Source organism: Micromys minutus (genome assembly GCF_963924665.1).
Source record: "Micromys minutus genome assembly, chromosome: 2".
NCBI lineage: Eukaryota > Metazoa > Chordata > Mammalia > Rodentia > Muridae > Micromys > Micromys minutus.
In genome coordinates this window covers 96,592,182-96,610,577 of record NC_137971.1, presented here as the reverse complement: position 1 = coordinate 96,610,577, position 18,396 = coordinate 96,592,182, and the positions used below count along the sequence as shown (strand labels likewise).

The following is an 18,396-nucleotide window of genomic DNA, read 5'->3' as shown; positions in this document are numbered from 1 at the left end:
CCATACTTATTTTGGCACAGGCCTATGATCTACCTGTTTAAGATACGGAAACAGCAGGATTGTAAATCCATGGCCAGTCTAGATAACTAGAGAAACTGCCTTCAAACTGAAAACAGCAGTGTTATAGCTGAGTGGTAGACCACTTGCCTAGCATGTGTGAGCCTGGACTTAATTCCCAGCTGGGGACAGGAAAGCACAGTAGGAATAAAGGGCAGGATTGCTGATGAGAGCTTGGCTTACTGAAGAAACAAAAATGAAGTCCACTTTTCTATGTAGCACAATATCAGAAGAGAATGAGAAGACACTGCTCAGCTGTGCTGACTACTTATTCAGTCTGGAACCTGAGCTATGATGTACTCCAAAAGAAGATATAATGCATTCTACTACAGCAACCTGTGTAAAAGCTTTATATGAGAAATAATTACAAGTATATATTCAGCAGTTTTCTGTTATACCTAATCCTGAACCTACTGCTGTTCTGTGTGATGCTGCCAGAATCGTGTGGCTGCTGAGCACCCGGAGTGTTGGTTACTAACGCAAACGGGATGTGCTGGAGTGCAGAATATGTATGTACTGTGGAAATGAACCTGTCCCGAAGTAGAATAAGGTAGAAAAGACCAACTGTTAGGTTCTGGTTTATTGACTTATTTAGTGATTTACTTAAGCACTGCTTGTACCGCCTACTTGCCAAGCATGACTTCACTTGCATCTTGGAACAGAGTGACCTGGAGAAATATCTAAAACAATTGGTTGTTTCCCTTAACAACCTGATAACTGCCACTTACACTTCTGCAAGATCTGTTTGCCTGCCCCAGCTTGGAGTCTTTAGAGAATAAAATGAACCCGGTGTCAGCCCACTGATAACATCTCCTCTCTGGTGTCCGAGTGTTGGTTCACTCCTGCAGGAGTCTCACTAGTGATTAAATATGCTGGCCAGCACTTGTTCTTCCAGGGAACCCAAGCACCCACAAGGTGGCTCTTGACCATCTGTAACTCCAGTTCCAGGAGATCAATTGCTCTCTTCTGCCCTACCAGGCATACATGTGGTTCACAGACCTAAAAACAACAAAACAGACAAACACATCCTACCACATTTGTCAAACTGTTAATATGCCGAATTCAGTAGAATAGAATAGAATAGAATAGGAGTTTGATCATCAGGCATGATTATGTTTATTTATAATCCTGGCACTAGAGGGGCTGAGACATGAAAATTATAAGTTTGAGGCCAGCTTGGGCTACATATTACATAAGGATACCCTTTCTAAAGAAAAGAGCAAGAAAACAAAAAAAGAAAAAGAAGAAGTTCCCTGAGAATCATGTTCCACAGCAGAATGAAGCTGGGTCACAGACCTGGATGGATAGGTGAACGGAGGGGTCGGTAGTAAAGTCTTTGGCTGTTGGTGATAATTTGGCTGTAGAGAAATTGAGAAAAAGGAGAGTGTAGGAAAGCTGCCTGACTTGTTGGTAAGTGATGGGGTCATCGAAGGACACTGAACACAGGTGCAGAGGGAGTCTCCGCTGCGAACAGGACAGCTTAGGCGCTCAGGTTAGTGCAGAGGCCTTGTGAGCAGGGCCCCAGGGCTGACCCGCCTGCTGATTTGGGTGAGGGTTTTGTGACTGCTGTCATCTATCTGAGCACCAGCCACTGTTCTGCTTAGGAAAGGCTTTCCCCGCTTCAAACAGTGAGAGGTGGAGAGGAAGCCCTGAGTGTGGAACATTTTTACAGCAAAGCAAAATTACAAATCTCGGTGTTGAATCGGTTTGCCCGGTGTTGTGGCAGCTGCGCCTGACTCTTCTTTCCTTTGTCTGAGTAGGCCTTGCAGGAGAAGCTGTGGAATGTGGCTGCCCCCTTGTATCTAAAGCAGAGTGATTTGGCCTCAGCAGCAGCAAAACAGGTGAGAGACTTCTTAGACAGGTCTCTGTCAGGGAACTGCCCAGTCCAGAGGTTTCTGTGACCTGTCTCCTGGCTTCTGAGACTCAGGCTCTGGTAAAAGGAGTTAGAACTAGGCCTGTGTGACTGTGCAAGCACTGGGCTTTGGAGACAGGGGACATGGGTTCATGTCTCAGGTCTTCTCCACCTGACCAGGCTGTGTGAGTCTCTTGGGGTTTGCGCCTCTATAAAATGTGGCAGTTGAATTGCATGGTTTCTGAGATTTCTGTGTGTTCCAGCATATTACCAGTTTGTGACCAGTGTGGTGGCTGGTCATAGAGCTTGCCCTGCTGGCCTGATAACCTGGATTCAGTTCCTGCAACTTATATACAGTACCCACACTCTCATACATCTCACACATCTCACACACACACACACACACACAGAGTTTATTATGCTATTTATATTAGTATTTGTTTCAGATAGATTAAGACCTAATACAGTTGTGAGTTTTTCATTAAAAATACATATAAATTGATTTTGAATTTGCTTAATATTTTTATTTTCTGATAATTTTATACAGTGGGTTGTTTTGTTTGTTTGTTTGATGAGGCAGGGCTTCTCTACGTAGCCATGTGTGGCTGTCCTGGAACTCCCTCTGTAGACCAGGCTGGCCTCAAACTCACAGATCTGCCTGCCTTAGCCTTCTGAGTGCTGGGATTAAAGGTGTGCACCACCACAGCCAGCTCTACAATGTTTTTATAATCATTTCCTAAATCTACCCTACCTCCCTATATTGTGTGTGTGTGTGTGTGTGTGTGTGTGTGTGTTAAAAATGATCTGATCTGTTGAGTTCATGCTTCCTACATTGGGTGTAAGACTACCTACTGGAGTGTGATTAACAAACCAGAAGTCATACTCTTAGAAAAAATGATTTCTGCTCAGAAGCCATCAGCTCTCCGTAGCTTCTCAGTTAAGGATAGAAAGCCCTTTCTTTCCCGGATATTTTATTGATTGTTAATTGTTCTTTCCTTATAGATCATGGAAGAAACCTACAAAATGGAGTTTATGTACAGTGGTGTGGAAAATAAGCAGGTTGTGATCATACATCACATGAGGCTTCAGGCCAAAGCTCTACAACTTATAGTAACTGCACGAACTACTCGAGGGTAAGGCGTCGAGCTGGTGAAGGGTGGCATTCTCCTGAGGATTCGGGTATGTGTGTTCACAGTTTGCTCTAGGCTAACGATGAGTGAGAGTTAGGGAGGTCACCTCAGAGATATGCATCTACTTATTCCATTTCAGATATTTCAGAGTTGGTGCTTGGGTCAGATTGATCCTGCTCCTGGTCCCTGTGTCCCAGAGAGCTGCCTTTGCTTCCGGCCGTTGTCTCTAGAGTCTGGTTGTACGGTGGAATGCAGTCACTCTCTGCTCACAGGACCTCTGGTCCTGGGACTTCTGTCCTCACTCCTGCCTTCAGAGTCACCAATTTTTTACATTTGCTTTTTTCCTACAGAGTTGATCCCTTATTTGGAATGTGTGAAAAATTTTTACAGGAAGTGGATTTTTTCCAGAGGTGAGTATTTTATAACTCATGGTTTTTTATCTTGTTTATACAGAAAATAACTGGCACCAAACAAGATCACATGTCTTTCTTGTGCTGTTGAGCCATTTTGTCACCTGTTGTCAATGTGCCCTAGTATGTCATTTTCTTTAATGGTGTATAAACTATTCTGAATCTAGAGCTTTAAAAATAAGCATACAACTAAATAATAAAATCATCAGGAACCATTTGGATTCTGTACTTAGTTGAGCTACAAAAAAAAAAAAAAAAAAAAAAAAAGAAGTTGTCAATATTCTTGAGAAAAGTTCTTGCTGTGTTGCCCAGACTGGCCGTGAATTCTTGATCCTCCTGCCTCAGCCTTCAGAATTGTAGGATTACAGGTATACTAGTGTTCCTGGCTTTGTCCTTTGCCTTTTTGAGACAAAGAGTCTCAAGTAGTCTAGGCAAGCCTTGAACTGCTGTATTGCTAAAGCTGGCCATGAACTCCAGATCCTCCTGCCTGTGCTTCCCAAGTGCTAGGATTGATTATTGGTGTGCACTGCCGTGTCCAGCTGTTCTTTAATTTTGTAGGTAAATAGTAATAAGCCAGGTGTGGGGCTGGAGAGATAGCTCAGTGGTTATACTGACTGCTCTTCCAGAGAACCTGAGTTCAAATCCCAGCAACCACATGGTGGTTCACAACCATCTGTAATAGAATCTCATTCCTCTTCTGGTGTGTCTGAAGACAGCTACAGTGTACTTATATATAATAGATAAGTCTTGAAAAAATAATAAGCCAGGCATGATGACACACATTTTTAATATCGGTACTTCGGAGACAGAGGCAGGGGATCTCTGTAAATCTGAGGCCAGCCTAGTCATCTACCAGACTAGCCATTACTACATAGACTCTGGGAAAAAAATAGAGAGAGAAATAAAGAAGAACAAATACTTAGAGAGTGGAGAGATGATTGAGCAGCTAAGAACAGTTGCTGTTCTGTTAGTGAAACTGCGTGGTTCAGTGCGCACATTAGGTGTTTCATGGTCACCTGTAGCTCCACCGGGATTTGATGCCCTCTTCAGGGTGCTGCCAGCACTTGCACTAATGTGCTCATACCCACACACAGAAACGTGCACCCATAACCAAAATATTCATAAATCATTTTAAGTAACAGGAAATACACAGAATAAATGTGTCTCAAGCCAGACACCAAAGAGCATGCCTGTAATCCCAGCTAAATCTGGATGCTGAGGGAGAAGGTTCACTTGAGCCTATTATTACTTTAAGACCAGCTTGGGCAAAGTAGTGAAAGTGTTTGTGTGTGTGTGTGTGTGTGTGTGTGTGTGTGTGTGTACAGAAGTCAGAGATTGATGCCAGAAGACTTCTCAGTCACTGTCCACCTTTTTCCAGAGACAGTATCACATGAAACCTGGAAGCCATTGACTTGGCTGGCCAGCTTGCCAGTAAGCTCCAGGGATCCTCCTGTTTTAACTTACCCAGCACATAGGTGGAAGCTGCTGCTCCCAACTGTTTTATGTATGGCAGCTCTTGTAAAGAAAATATTTAATCAGGGGTGGCTTACATGTCAGAGGTTTACTCCATTATTGTCATGAAAGGAAGCATGACAGCATGCAGGTAGACATGGAGCTGGGGAAGAAGCTGAGAGTCCTACAGCAGGAGACTGTGTGCCACCCTGGACATAGCTTGAGCACAAGAGACCTTGAAGCCCCCTCCTCAGTGGCACTTCCTCCAATAGTGACACTCCCTATGTGCCAGACTTTCAAACACATGAGTCTCCAAGGGCTGTTCCTATTCAAGCCACCACAGCCGTCTCTTCTACCCCCAGAGCTGAGGTTTTCATGGCTTCTCATTCTTTCATGTCTCTAGGGTTGATTATATTTTGAGCCTTCACCCCTAGGTGATCTCTTTTCACCTCAGAGACAGATAGGGATAGAGGGATGGCTCAGCAGTTAAGAGCACTTACTGCTCTTGCAGAGGGCCTGGATTTGGTTACCAGCACCCACATCACAACTGCCTTTAACTAGCTGCAGAGAATTTGATGCCCTCCTTTGGCCCCCACCACATGTGAAACACTTGGGCATGTGCCTGACAATCATGTTACTCATTAAAGAGTCTCTTCTGTTTGTTATAGGCTGGCCTAGAACTTACAATAATTCTGCTTTAGCCTCTTATTCCTGAGAACCTTCTAATTCTGAGATTATAGGCACAAAGCATTATACCCAGTGAAACAAAAAAAGTTTCATGTATGCGTACAAGTAACAAGCATGCATGCACATGTTTGTGTGTGCCAGATTTTTTTTTTAAGATTTATTTATTATATATAAGTACACTGTAGCTGTCTTCAGACACACCAGAAGAGGGCATCAGGTCCCATTACAGATGGTTGGGAGCCACCATATGGTTACTGGGAATTGAACTCAGGACCTCTGGAAGAGCAGTCAGTGCTCCTAACCACTGAGCCATCTCTCCAGCCTGTGTGCCAGATGTTGATGTAGTAGTGTTCATCCTTCCACCTTACTACTGAAGCAGGTGCTCACTAAACCTGGAGTTTGCCCGTGAGCTGATTGGCTACCTAGTGAGCCTCAGTGATCCTCTTACCTCTACCTCCAGTGCTGGGACGCTGCTGCTCCCGGCTCTCTTCATAGAGCCTGGGGACTGGATTCAGGTCTCCATGCCTGCCAGGCATGGGATTAATTGATGAAGCTGTCTAGCCCAGCAGTGTGACTCTTCTGTTGATGACGTGTCCCTGTTGATTGCAGGCATGACTCTCCAAGTCTCCTATGTCAGTAGTCTCCCTGCTTCAGGGCTTGGCAGTGTGGGCTGTGCAGAGTGGACGGTCAGTTGCTTTGTGTTCATGCAGGTGTTTCATTGCGGACTTACCCCACCTTCAAGATAGCTTTGTGGACAAACTCCTTGATCTTATGCCCCGTCTCATGGCATCTAAGCCTGTAGAAGTCATCAAAATTCTGCAGACAATGCTGCGGCAGAGTACCTTCCTACATCTTCCGCTTCCAGAGCAGGTCAGAGTGCTGCCCCTCTGCAAAAGTTGTCCAGACTCCTAAAAACATTTACTTTAGTGAGCATCTTTGATCAGGGATGCAAATGAGCTAGGGTCTTCCTCTGATTGTTTTTAATTACATGTATTACTTAGGGGGGAGGGTCACAGCACATTCTGGTCCCCATGAATCGGACTCTGGTTATCAGCCTTGGTAGCAAGGGGCCTTTCCCACTGAGCTCTCTCACTGGCCTAAGAATCAGCATATTTTCTTGTTTACAGATCCACAAAGCGTCAGCCACCATTATCGAGCCGGCCGGAGAGTCAGACAACCCTTTGCGGTTTACATCTGGGTTGGTGGTAGCCTTGGATGTGGATGCAACCCTGGAACATGTACAAGACCCCCAGAACAGTGTCAAGGTCCAGGTGTGTGAGGTTTGGGCTCCTGTGAGGTTTATAACTGATATTGTGTATAATTACCTAAGTATCCAGTAAGTCTTTACTAAGTGACAGGTCCCTCTCTGTATGATGTAGACTTTAGATCTAATCCTTTCTACAAACACACAAATTGAATTCATCACAATGTAATAAAAAAGTTCTATTGGTTATTCAGAAACAAAATTTCAAGATGGAGAGAAATAATTATTAGAATGCATTTTTTCCAAAGTTAGATAGATAAGCTACAATCTCATGACAGATGCGGTGAGCCCTGTAATTGCAGCCACCCCTCTATCTTTCCTTCCATCCATTCATGCATTGTGTGCTTTCTTTAGTGTACATGCTAAGTGCCGGGGCTGTGGGTAGGTCATTGCTTCAGCACAGTTCTGCACACTGGAAGGTTCTGCAGAGGTGCCGGCATGTGGTACCCTGAATGGCTAAGAGCACAGAGGAGTGGGAGGAGGCACTGAGAGGCAGGGATGAGAAACGAGTGTGGGCACTGGCGGGACAGGGTCTCATAGACCAGCCTGCCCTCCACCTTTCTGTTTGAACTTCTGATCTTCCTTCCCACCTCCACTCCCAAGCATGGGCGGTTTGGTGGTTCTAGAACCTGCGTTTCACATAGGCGAGGCAAGCATCCCACCAGCCTAGCTGGAAGAGCAGTCAGTGTTCCTAACCACTGAGCCATCTGTCCAGCCCTATTTTCAGATTTTTGAGACAGTGTTTTTCTGTGTAGCCCTGGCTGTCCTGGAACTCTCACTGTAAGCCAGGCTAGCCTGGAACTCAGAGATCACCTCACCTCAAAATGCTGGGAGGTGTTTTCCCTTTAAGAAGCAGGTTTTATATAATGGTGATGGTCATCTTCCTGCTACTGAGTTCTGGGTCACAGTAGACGTTACCAGTTTTCTTAGCCTATCTATCTTCTGTTACCCCATTTCTGTCTTGCTGTAGGTCTTGTATCCAGATGGCCAGGCTCAGATAATCCACCCCAAACCAGCAGACTTCCGGAATCCTGGCCCAGGGCGACACCGTCTCCTCACTCAGGTGTACCTCTCCCACACGGCCTGGACAGGTAAGAGTGTGTGGGCTGGGGAGGCAGGAAATATGTTCCACTGACTCAGTACTCCCCACCGTGATTTGCACCCGGTTTGCTTGTTTGAGATAAGGTGTCACTATGCAGCCTTAGCTGGCCCAGAACTCTATGTAGATCAGGCTAGCCTCTAACTCCTGCCTCTGCCTGGCCAGTGCTGAGATTAAAAGCCTGTGCCACCATACCCTGATTGAACTTGATCTTGTAAGTAAGGGATTCATGCGCTCAAACATTAGTATATTTGGACTGACTAATTTGCTGTTTGCACAAGGAAGGAATAAGATTTCTTTAGAAGACACTCGGCAGACTGTGATAGTGTGGAGACTCGGAAAAAGATTTACTGCACACCAGGAGACTTACTTTCTTGTTCTAACTGCGTCCATGATACACCATTGTTCTTGGGGAAGTCTCTCTTGAGCCTTCCTCTTCACTTCCAAAATGAAGATAATCATTCTCAATACATAAATTACTGATGGTTATTCTGGAAATTAAAGTTTCATGTTTCTTAACAAACACTATATGTCATTATCTCTTTGTTTGTGACAGTCCATCTTATTTCCTAAAACAAATGAAGTAAGAAGCCACTGTCCTCATCTATGGACCGCTTTGGGCTAATGCAGATGTTTGTTTATACAGACTTAGAACTGAACCGGGAGAGCTAGTGTCTGCGTACCCACAGACAGACATGCGTGCGCGCGCGCACACACACACACACACACACACACACACACACACAAGCCTGCTTGGAAAACTTGAGTTTGCTGATCCTGAGATATGGACCTCAGCTGGCTACAGTGGTGTTTCCTAAGTCACCAGGATAATTAGGAATATGACTTTTACTAGGAAAGAAAATAATACTGACCAATTTGGTTTAATAAGTAGGGGAATACCTTCTAGAATTTTATATTTTCTTTTATTTTGTGTTTTAATCTTTTTTTTTTCTTTAAAGCAAGGTTTCTCTGGCTGTTCTAGAGCTCACTTTGCAGATCATGTTGGCCTTGAAATCATAGAGATCCACCTGCCTCTGCCTCCCAAGTGGTGGGATTTAAGGTGTGGCCACTATATCCAGGGTGTTTCGTTTATTTTAATTATGGGTAAAAATGATTTAAGAAGATGCCTCTATTAAGCTCTGGCCTCCGACTCCCACTTGTGGACATGCCCCAGTACACACAGTACACACATACATTCCAAACTGTTCAGTGCTGTCAAAGGTCTCCTTCTATCAGACATTCTACATATGTAATGATGACGTTTTTATCGAGAGGCAGTTAGGGTGACCCCTTTCATATTTTTGTGGTCGAGGACCTGGTATTTCAGGGTACACAGGACCTGCTTCCCTGAGTGGCCTTTGTGTGTCTGACTTTTGCTTTCTCTCCTTTCCCTTCGTCCTGTGGCATTGGCTTGCATGGCCATTGTTATCAGATGGGAAGGGAAGGCAGAGGACTCTGGGTCAGCACTGTGTGACCTCCTCTGACTTGCCCAGGGTTTGGCTTCTTCAAAGTACCCTGACTGCTCCAGGCACTGATCTGCTGTCTGGGGTGGACTAGGAGTTTGAGGAAAAAGCTGGTACTGGTCTTATCCTGGGTCCACCCTGAGTGGGAGACTGTCCTGGTGTTAGAGCAGTGCTGTGTCATTACTACATGCATGGCTGTGTCAGGCAGGGTTGTGGGCATGTGTGCTGCATGGTTAATGACATGAGGCCCACTTGGCACTCATGCTGGACTCAGTTGGCCCAGGCACTCTGGTCTTAGCTGCTTGGAGGATAGCAGTCTAGTCTTTGCTCTGACCCCGAGAGACCAGAAGTAGAGTTGGAGAACCACTAGGAGTCCTAGAGCCTTTGTCCTGTTTAATTTTGAACCATCCAGCTCATTCTTGTCCTGTGGACTTTTTAGCCAGATGCTTTTCTTTTTAACTCTTACACCAAAGTAGGGAGCATACCCAAGCTTGTCTTGTTCTCTGCCTTGATTTGCTGCTGGTCCTTACCAGAAAAGATTGTGAGCAGAACTCAGTTTCTTACGGGGTTGATTTGGGCAGACACTTAGAACTATCTGAGCTCCTGGAGTTTTGTCAAGATTGTGACACTCTATTTTCATGGTGTGGCAGGAAAAAGATTCCTAGGGTTTTGTGCTTGGCACAGAGTGGGTATTGTATCCCAGAGCCTTCCTGCACTCTCTCCTCAGTACCTTTAGACTTCATTGGAGCATGTCCGCTGCAACTCAACTGCAACATCCAAGATCACATAAGGGAGTTTGTTTACGCTCATTAGGCCAGCCACAGACAAACACAAAATCTGCAGCGTAACGCAATGAAAGAAGCGAAAAAGATTCTGATACTTTAGGTCCATGAAACATACTCATTTCCATTGTGACAGAATTTTGCCAGAATTGCTTTCTAACTTAAAGCTTTCTTTCCACTAAAAAAGTCAGTTCCAAGATGCACACAGCCTAGAGTCTTAACATTGAACAACCTACCTTATTGAGACAGGCCGGCCTCTCGAGTTCCTCTCAGGTGGTCTCACCAGCTGCAGCTCTGAGCTACAGAAAACACACATAGCCAGCAGGCAATGGCAGAGAAGCATTGTGTCTGCAGACTAAGGGTTCAGGCTATAAAAGTGTTTTGTGTTTGAGTGTGAAGGGAAAGATGCAGACATAGGAAAAGTCTGTCTTTTGTATTTTGAGACAGAGTCTCACTATGCAGCTCTGGCTGTCCTAGAGCTCACTGTAGACCAGGCTGGCCTCAAACTTACAGAGATTGCCTGCCTGTGCCTCCTTAGTGCTTGGATTAAAGCTGTGTGTATCATTATCTGGCTGTGTAGCCCAGATGGTACTTTATTTGCAGGTTAATTGGAATCCCTAAAAGCTACCCAGTGATGGAGTATGTCTTGGTTTTTGTTTCTGTTTCTCCAGAGCCGTGTCAGGTGGAAGTGAGGCTGTTGCTGGCCTACAACTCCGGTGCACGAATTCCAAAATCTCCATGGCTTGAGGGCAGTGAGATGTCACCACAGGTGGAAACCAGCATCGAGGGCACCATCCCCTTCAGTAAGCCTGTGAAAGTCTACATAATGCCCAAGCCTGCAAGACGCTGACCCACCACAGTCTTTACAGCCATGGACTAGAAACCCTTTTTAGGCACTAGTGAGCAGAAGCTTGGAGCTTCACCTGGAAGCAGTGTGTATGTATAGGCTTGAAGAACATGTAAAGTTTACAGTCTCATTTCATGCCATACACGGGATCGATCATTTCTACATTAAGCCCAGAAATATTCTAGTTTATTCCCTCCATTCCCATAATAAAGTTGAGAAAACACCTAGCTGTTTTAGTTTGTGGGTAAAAATAACCCATAGCAGTAATAACATATGCTTAATTCTAAGATGTAAAACATATGACTTGATTTTCCAGGCATTTCCAAAGTCCTAGTTATTCAAGCCATAGTCTTGTTTCTTGAAATAAAATTGATGATTATGAGGGAGGGGCCAGACATCCCTGGGTTGATGTTCCTGGGATCTATAAGAGAACAGGCTAAGCAAGCCATGAGGAGCACTCTTCTATGGCCTCTGCATCAGCTCCTGCTTTCAGGTTCCTGCGCTGTTTGAGTTCCTGTCCTGACTTCTCTCAATGGACTGTTACTTGGAATATATGAGCCAAAAAATCTCCTCCCCCCAGTTGCTTTAGTTACTGTGTTTCATCACAGTGTGGGTGATATGTGATTGGACAGTGGAAAGGCAGGTGGGAGAAAGGCTAGGAAAACGGAAGAGGAGGAGAGAAAAGGAGTTTCCGGGAGGAATCAAGATGGAGCTGGAGATGGTGGTCTTAATTGGCGATAGGTAGATATGAATATTTTAAGGGTTTCTGTAATCATTTCTGTAGATCATTTCTTCTCATATTTGTATATTTGTCCATTAGATGTAAGATGTAGATGTGTAGAGGGTTTTGGGATTGAGAATTTAATACATAGACCTACAGGGCTTTGTGTCAGGTGGTGGAGTAAAGGACTACACCGGGGCAGAAGCAACAGGGAGGGCGGAGTGAACTGCCTGGGAAGGAACCAAGTTGAGAGACCAGCGTGCGGACCTTGTGACAGAGTGGCGTCCATGGAGTGAGACCGTGGGGGCTGATAAAACGTTAAGCTATCCTTTTAATAATTACAACCACATCACAGCAGTAGTAACTCAAACAAAGACATGTCAAGGATTACTGATGAGATGAATCAGGTGGTATTTGTTAGTATCTGCATCTACAGTCAATCTTGATCATACGTTGGAGCCTGGCTGCAATGGCGCATGCTTTCAGTCCCAGCACCAGGGAAGCAGAGGCAGATCCAGCCTGGTCAACAGTGCTAGTTCCATGTAGCCAGGACTACACACAGATAAACCCTGTCTCAAAAAGCAAAACAAAGTTTGTACTTCTGTCTTCATTTGATAAACAAAACAATTAAAATTTAAGCACTTTCTCCCAAGTCTAATCTTGAGTTCCACATTGGAGACCCAAATGGCAAGGAGGACCAGCTCCTGTAAGTTCTGTTCTGACCTCCATGTTCCATGTCATGTGTGTTCCTGCTCCCCCGCCCACTTAAGTAGATGTGATCAGGAAATTTAAAACCCACTAAAAATGAAGAGAACTTACGTAATTTGCCCTTATGTACACTAGCAACTGGAGTGCCTAGGACATAAAGCCTTCCTGGAATTCTAGCTTCAACAGGCTGTAGAGACGGCAGCAGTAGATTTTCAAGTGTTTTTCTGTTCACATCAAAAGGTGCCTTCCAAAGAAAATGAAGATTAACGACACCTGGCCCTGAGTTGCTAGACTCTGATAAAAACAAAAACATTAAGACCCATGGGTAATACCCGAGCTAAAGTTACATAATGTGTAGCTTGAAGATCTGATGAAAGAATATGCTGGATACTCATCAGGAAACCCCTCTTTAAAAATCCCTACCAGGCCTGGGGGCTCAGTGGTGAAGTGAACTCACTGTTCGGTCATGAGCACAGGAGCTCCAAGTCCAGCATGTCACCAGCAGTTTCAGCTCTGAGGACTCAAGCCTCTTCCGTCCTCCACCGGCATGGACAGATGGACAGATACTTGCAATGGCAGGTGCACACACATAAGATTAAAAACATTTTAAATGTCCTTTGAGCCTCTCTCCACTAGAGGTGGGAAACAGGCTTCCAGGAAGGGGATGCTTCCTCAGAGCACAGGCTTGCATCCTGATGTGCTTTTTCTGGACAGGGCGGATGTACACTATGGGGCAGATTTTGACGTAGGCAGCAGGATACCTTTTTCTAAGCTCTGTGAGAACTGGACAGGCTGGGAGATGTGGAATGTGCCGTGCTGGTGGAGTGGAGTTTGGACAAAGCCTGGACAAATCCTGACAGGCCTGTTACTGAGGAATTTGATCATTTGAGGAGGTAGGCTCAAAATGAAATTCCTTGTGCTCAGAAATGTCTGCTTTATAAAATACGAGAGTTTTTATTCTTCTACATATGGCTCCACATTTTTTCACTGATGAGAAATGCTGGTGGTGGTTTGTCTCTAGCCCAGCTCCTGGCACATGCCAGGCAAGGAAAGAACCATGATATACATGCTCATCAAAGCAGACCGAACCCAAACATCTGAAAAGACATTTGGAGTTCACATGACCTAATTGAAGAATGGGTATGTAGCATGTCTTAGGAACCACTCAGGCTGCGCTGCCTGGATCAGAGGACTTAAAGGATTAATATATGGTACCACGTGTAACTGAACAGATTCTCTCCAGGTTCTATGTTTATCAGTGGCCATAGAAATCAGAGTGGAAGTGAGTATCTTTTATCAGCAGCTTTATATGGAATTTAATGGCAATACTTCTCAAAGTTTTTCTTTTTAGTAATGTGGGGACAGTGCAGGCGAGTGTGAGGGAGGGAGCAGGAATTACACTACCAAAGATCCCTCACAGCTACACAGGATTGGCTTTATAAGCCCAAGGTTAGGGTCTGGGCTGGAGAGATGGCTCAGTGGTTAAGAGTACTGACTTCCAGAGGTAACCACAGGGTGGCTCACTACCATCTGTAACTCAATGCCTTCTTGAAGATAGCTACAGTGTTCATTTAAATAAAATAAATAAATCTTTTAACAAAAACAATGTTAAAAGTCCAAAGTCTCTTTTGAGATTCATCCAATCACTTAACTAATCCCCCAAGACAAGAAAGGAAGCCAGCTGGGCAAACTCCAAACATCTCCATGTCTGATGTCAAATCCATCTATAGATCTCCAACTCCTTTTTTATTTGTGTTGACTGCAACGAACTTCTTTCTCCCAGGCTGGTTCCACTCCCTGTTAGCAGCTTTCCTCAGCAGGTATCCCAAGGTACATCTTCAACATCTTGGGGTCTCCAAGTAAACTTCAACTTCACAGTTTTTTTTTTTTTTTTTTTTTTAGTACAAAATAGATTTTATTCAAGTCATGGGAGAGTTAAGAGGGTAGTAGAGGCAGAGACAGAGAGAGGAATAGAGGAGTAGAGGCCGGCCATGAGCATATGGAGAGAGGGTGGGGAGGGAAGGGAAAGAGGAAGAATAGGGGAGGGAGAGCAAGGGAGCCTGAGCAACTTCACAGCTTCTTGTTCCAATGTCTGGGATCCACACATGATCTTCTGGGCGCCTCTAAAGGGCATCACTTCTCCAGCTCTGACCTCTGTAGCACTCTTAAGATCAGGTTGATTTCTCCATTGCCACTGCTGTTCTTGGTGATCATCCCATGGTACTGGCATCTCCAATACCCTGGGGTCTTCTGCTGCAACTAGGCTTCACCAATACCCTCTCATAGGCTCCCTTCATGGTGCCAAGATTCAACTTTCTTGCATGACCCCTTCAGTCCTAGGCCATCAACTGCAACTGAGGCTGCACCTTCACCAATGGCCTTCCATGGCTTCTCACAGTGCTGTTCTTTTCTCTTCATGCCTTCAAAACCAGTACCACCTGGTGCCTGACATATTACCAAATACAGCTGCAGCACAAGATACAACCTTGGCTATCTCTGGAACACAGCTACTTTGTGCTCTTAGAAAATACTTCCCAGAAGATTTCACCTCAGTGATGCTGGTCTCTCCTTAATCACCACTAATCTTAGCTCCAGCTGACCAGCATCAATTGTCCCAGTGGTCTCCTCTTGACTCAAAAGTCAGAGACACGTGGCTGAAGCTGCCGAGTTCTGCTGCTTGCAGAAGCTGGAACCTGGTCTCCTTGTTCTATTACACTATTACTAGCTTCCTCTTTCCAACTCCTAAGCTTGGCTGTCCTGGGATCTTGCTCCAATAGATTGAACTCAGAGATCTGCATGCCTGTCTCCTAAGCACTGGGGTTAAAGGTGTGGTCCACCAAGCCTGGATTTAAATTTTTCTTCACCTAGAACTTGCTCTGTTCTAGGCTGGCCTTGAACTCAGAGCTCTGCTTGTCTTTACCTCCTGAGATTAAAGAACTGTACCACCGGCCTCGACCTAAATTTAGCTGGGTAGAATCTTGCTCCAAGGTCACTACTCCCTTAATTCAACTTAATATCCTTAGACACAGGATTCAACTCCATTTTACTTCCTGGTGTCTCTCTAATACTACATGTTTTTCACTTTTCCTTTATCAGTGTGCTACATTTGTTCAAAACATTCTTCATCAAACTTAACCAGAGAACAGAGTCTTTGGGCTTTTTTGAGGCTCCCTTTGTTGATGCGATTAATATAAATCTCTTAACCTTAGCCTTAGGCAGACTCCTCAAGGGCAAAAAGCAGCCACATTGCTCACCAAAATACCACATTCTGAAATTCTTCTCCACTGAAACCTCTTGGGCCAGGTCTACACAAAATCTTCCACATTCCTACTAGGTTAGCCCATTTAGCCCAACTCAGAGCATTCCACTATTTTCCAAAGTCCCAAAATCCACATTCCTCCAAACAAAAGTATGGTCAGGTTATCACAGACCCTAGTACCAACTTCTGTCTTAGGGTTTTACTGCTGTAAAGAAACACCATGACCAAGGCAGGTCTTATAAAGGACACATTTCTGTATTGCAAGGTCGTGAAGAAAGGAGAGTGAGGCCATTTCTTCCGCCTTCCGTCTCTGCGACTCTCGCAGAACTCCCAGCCCCGGCATGTTGGGCCAGAGTATCCGGAGGCTCACCACCTCCGTGGTCCGTCGCAGCCACTATGAGGAGGGTCCGAGAAAGAATTTGCCATTTTCAGTGGAAAACAAGTGGCGGTTACTGGCCATGATGACCGTGTACTTTGGATCTGGATTTGCTGCTCCTTTCTTTATAGTGCGGCACCAGCTACTTAAAAAATAAGCATATTCATTCCTTTAACAGGTAATTGAATGAAGAAAGTTTAAGAGATGTGATCTGAAAATTGGATTAAACTCTTGAACTCTTATACTAGAAAAATGTAAATAAACTAATGCCTCTTCTGAAATGAAATAAATAAATAAATAAAGGACACATTTCATTGGGGCTGGTTTACAGGTTCAGAGGTTCAGTCCATCAAGTTGGAAGCAGGGCAGCATCCAGGCAGGCATGGTGCATAAGCTGAGAGTTCTACATCTTCATCTGAAGACTGCTAGTGGAAGTCTTATAGCCCACACCCACAGTGACACACCTACTCCAACTCTCTGGGCTGAGGAAATACAAACTTAAATCCAGGCTGGTGAACCACACCTTTCATCCCAGTGTCTGGGGGACCTGTAAGCAATTATAGGTGTGATGAGCACAACATCTAGTAAATATCTAGTTCAGGCAGCTGCCAGCTAAATCTGGTGGGTCAATGGGCATTTAAGTCATTTCCCTCATCTATTTACCATGTGTATGAGTGTTTTGCCTACATAAATGTATGTGTCCCAAGTATGTACAACTACAGAGGCCAGAGGAAGGTATCAGATTCCCTGGGACTGGATTTACTGACTGTTGTGAGCCGCCATGTGGGGGTTGGAACTCGAACCTAGGTCCCCTGGAAGAGGCCAGTGCTCTAACTGCTGAGCCATCTCCAAAGACTCAGCTGAAGTGTCATCGCCTTGGTGGGAATGCTTCTAGTTTTCTTCCTGTCCTGATGGAGCTAAGTTCAACTTTTCTTTGCACTATCACCAGATCTTGTAACTCCGATCTTGCTACTTATCCCTGGCTGACCTGCTACATAGATTAGGCTGGCTGGGAATTTGTGGTGATTCTCCTGCCTCACCTCCTCAGTTCTGGATTACAACGGTGCATTGCCCTGCCTGCCTTTGCCACATATCTTTAAGAACTATAAGTTGTACCTCTCCAGACTCCTAAGATCCAGCCAGAACTGGTCCTCAGAAACTTAGTAGACAGGTTTTCAGTAACTGGGCGTGGGAGATAATTGCTGAATAAATGAATAGTTCCTTTGGGCTCCCACATTCTATAAACCTGCAAACTAATAAAAGGCTATTCCATAGCCTTAAGATGAGACTCGTTGGTTTACAGTGACTCCACGAAGGGAATGATGACGACAGCGATGCTTGTGGTTTATTGAGTCCTTACCACATGCTGGGCAATGAGCTAGGAGTTACTGTAGACTGTCTCCTGTAACACCTACAGTGAGCAGGTACTACCAACCTGACAGCGGAGCTCGGAGAGAACAGCAGAGAATTGTATTTCAAAACCATGGCTGTTTGACAACAAAGCCTGCACTCACAGCCTCCCCTGCCCCCACACCCACCCCAGACTCCTTGTGCTGTAATTTTGAAACAGACTCTTTGTAGACCAGGTGGCCAGGAAGTCGCCAAGGAGCCCAGCTTGGCCTCAAGCTCAACCCTTCTGCCTCCGCCTCTGGAATGCTGGGATTACAGCTACCTGCCACTACACTATGGTTGTATAGTTCTTTTACAAGGAAGAAATAAGGGGAAAAAGATGGCTTGGAGGTTAAGGGCACTGTAACTCAACTCCACAGGATCCAACACCCTCATCTGGCCTCTCATACATATGCAGTGCAAGCACACAAACAGACAAAACATCCATACATGGAAAATTTTAAGAAATAAAAATAATAAAGACAAGGATGGTGACAGTTTAAAGTTCTCTCAAACTACGCTGAGGTTTCACAGAGGCCGCCTGTTACACTAAATAAGAGAACTGTCTGAGCCTGTGGTCATGGTGTTCATCACGGCAATAGAAACCCTAAACAGACATCTAGTCCAGCCCCAACATTTTATATTTAGGGGTCTGAGACCTCTTGGGCTCAAGGCCCACAGTCAGGTACTCGGACAGTCAGCCTGGCTGCGGCCATCTTCCCGGTTAGTGCTCCTTCACTCCAGTTCATGCCGACTGCACAAGGCCTTCCTTCACCATGCAAGCAAAGCCTTCTCCATCCATCTTACCCTTCTTTTTCATACCCGATTTCATAGACAGCCTGTGCTTATTTACTGGTATCATGAAAACAAGTCATTTTGCTATTTCTCTGGAACCTACAA

General features: G+C 45.0%; 2 protein-coding genes across 3 annotated transcripts in view; both read left to right on the top strand.

Moving 5' to 3' along the window:
- The window catches only part of INTS4 (integrator complex subunit 4), a gene marked incomplete at its 5' end in the record, with an annotated part of 58,594 nt that extends 44,525 nt beyond the window's left edge, over nt 1-14,069 (top strand). For both annotated transcript variants that reach the window (XM_080913136.1, XM_080913137.1), the window contains 7 exons: nt 1,818-1,898; nt 2,912-3,042; nt 3,390-3,449; nt 6,299-6,458; nt 6,716-6,859; nt 7,823-7,943; nt 10,868-14,069. In XM_080913136.1, the coding sequence (XP_080769262.1) occupies nt 1,818-1,898; nt 2,912-3,042; nt 3,390-3,449; nt 6,299-6,458; nt 6,716-6,859; nt 7,823-7,943; nt 10,868-11,046 (876 nt within the window). In that variant the 3' untranslated portion in view covers nt 11,047-14,069. The remainder of the gene's footprint in view (nt 1-1,817; nt 1,899-2,911; nt 3,043-3,389; nt 3,450-6,298; nt 6,459-6,715; nt 6,860-7,822; nt 7,944-10,867) is intronic.
- Nucleotides 14,070-16,023: 1,954 nt separating this feature from the next.
- LOC308417887 (cytochrome c oxidase subunit 7C, mitochondrial-like) lies at nt 16,024-16,385 on the top strand. Its single transcript, XM_080913194.1, has one exon. It carries the CDS (start codon nt 16,073-16,075, stop codon nt 16,262-16,264), a length of 192 nt encoding a protein of 63 aa, XP_080769320.1. The 5' UTR covers nt 16,024-16,072; the 3' UTR covers nt 16,265-16,385.
- Nucleotides 16,386-18,396: the final 2,011 nt, after the last annotated feature.

Excerpts from the sequence above, each read along its gene's own strand:
- LOC308417887 (XM_080913194.1), top strand. The coding sequence starts at position 16,073 with ATGTTGGGCCAGAGTATCCGGAGGCTCACCACCTCCGTGGTCCGTCGC.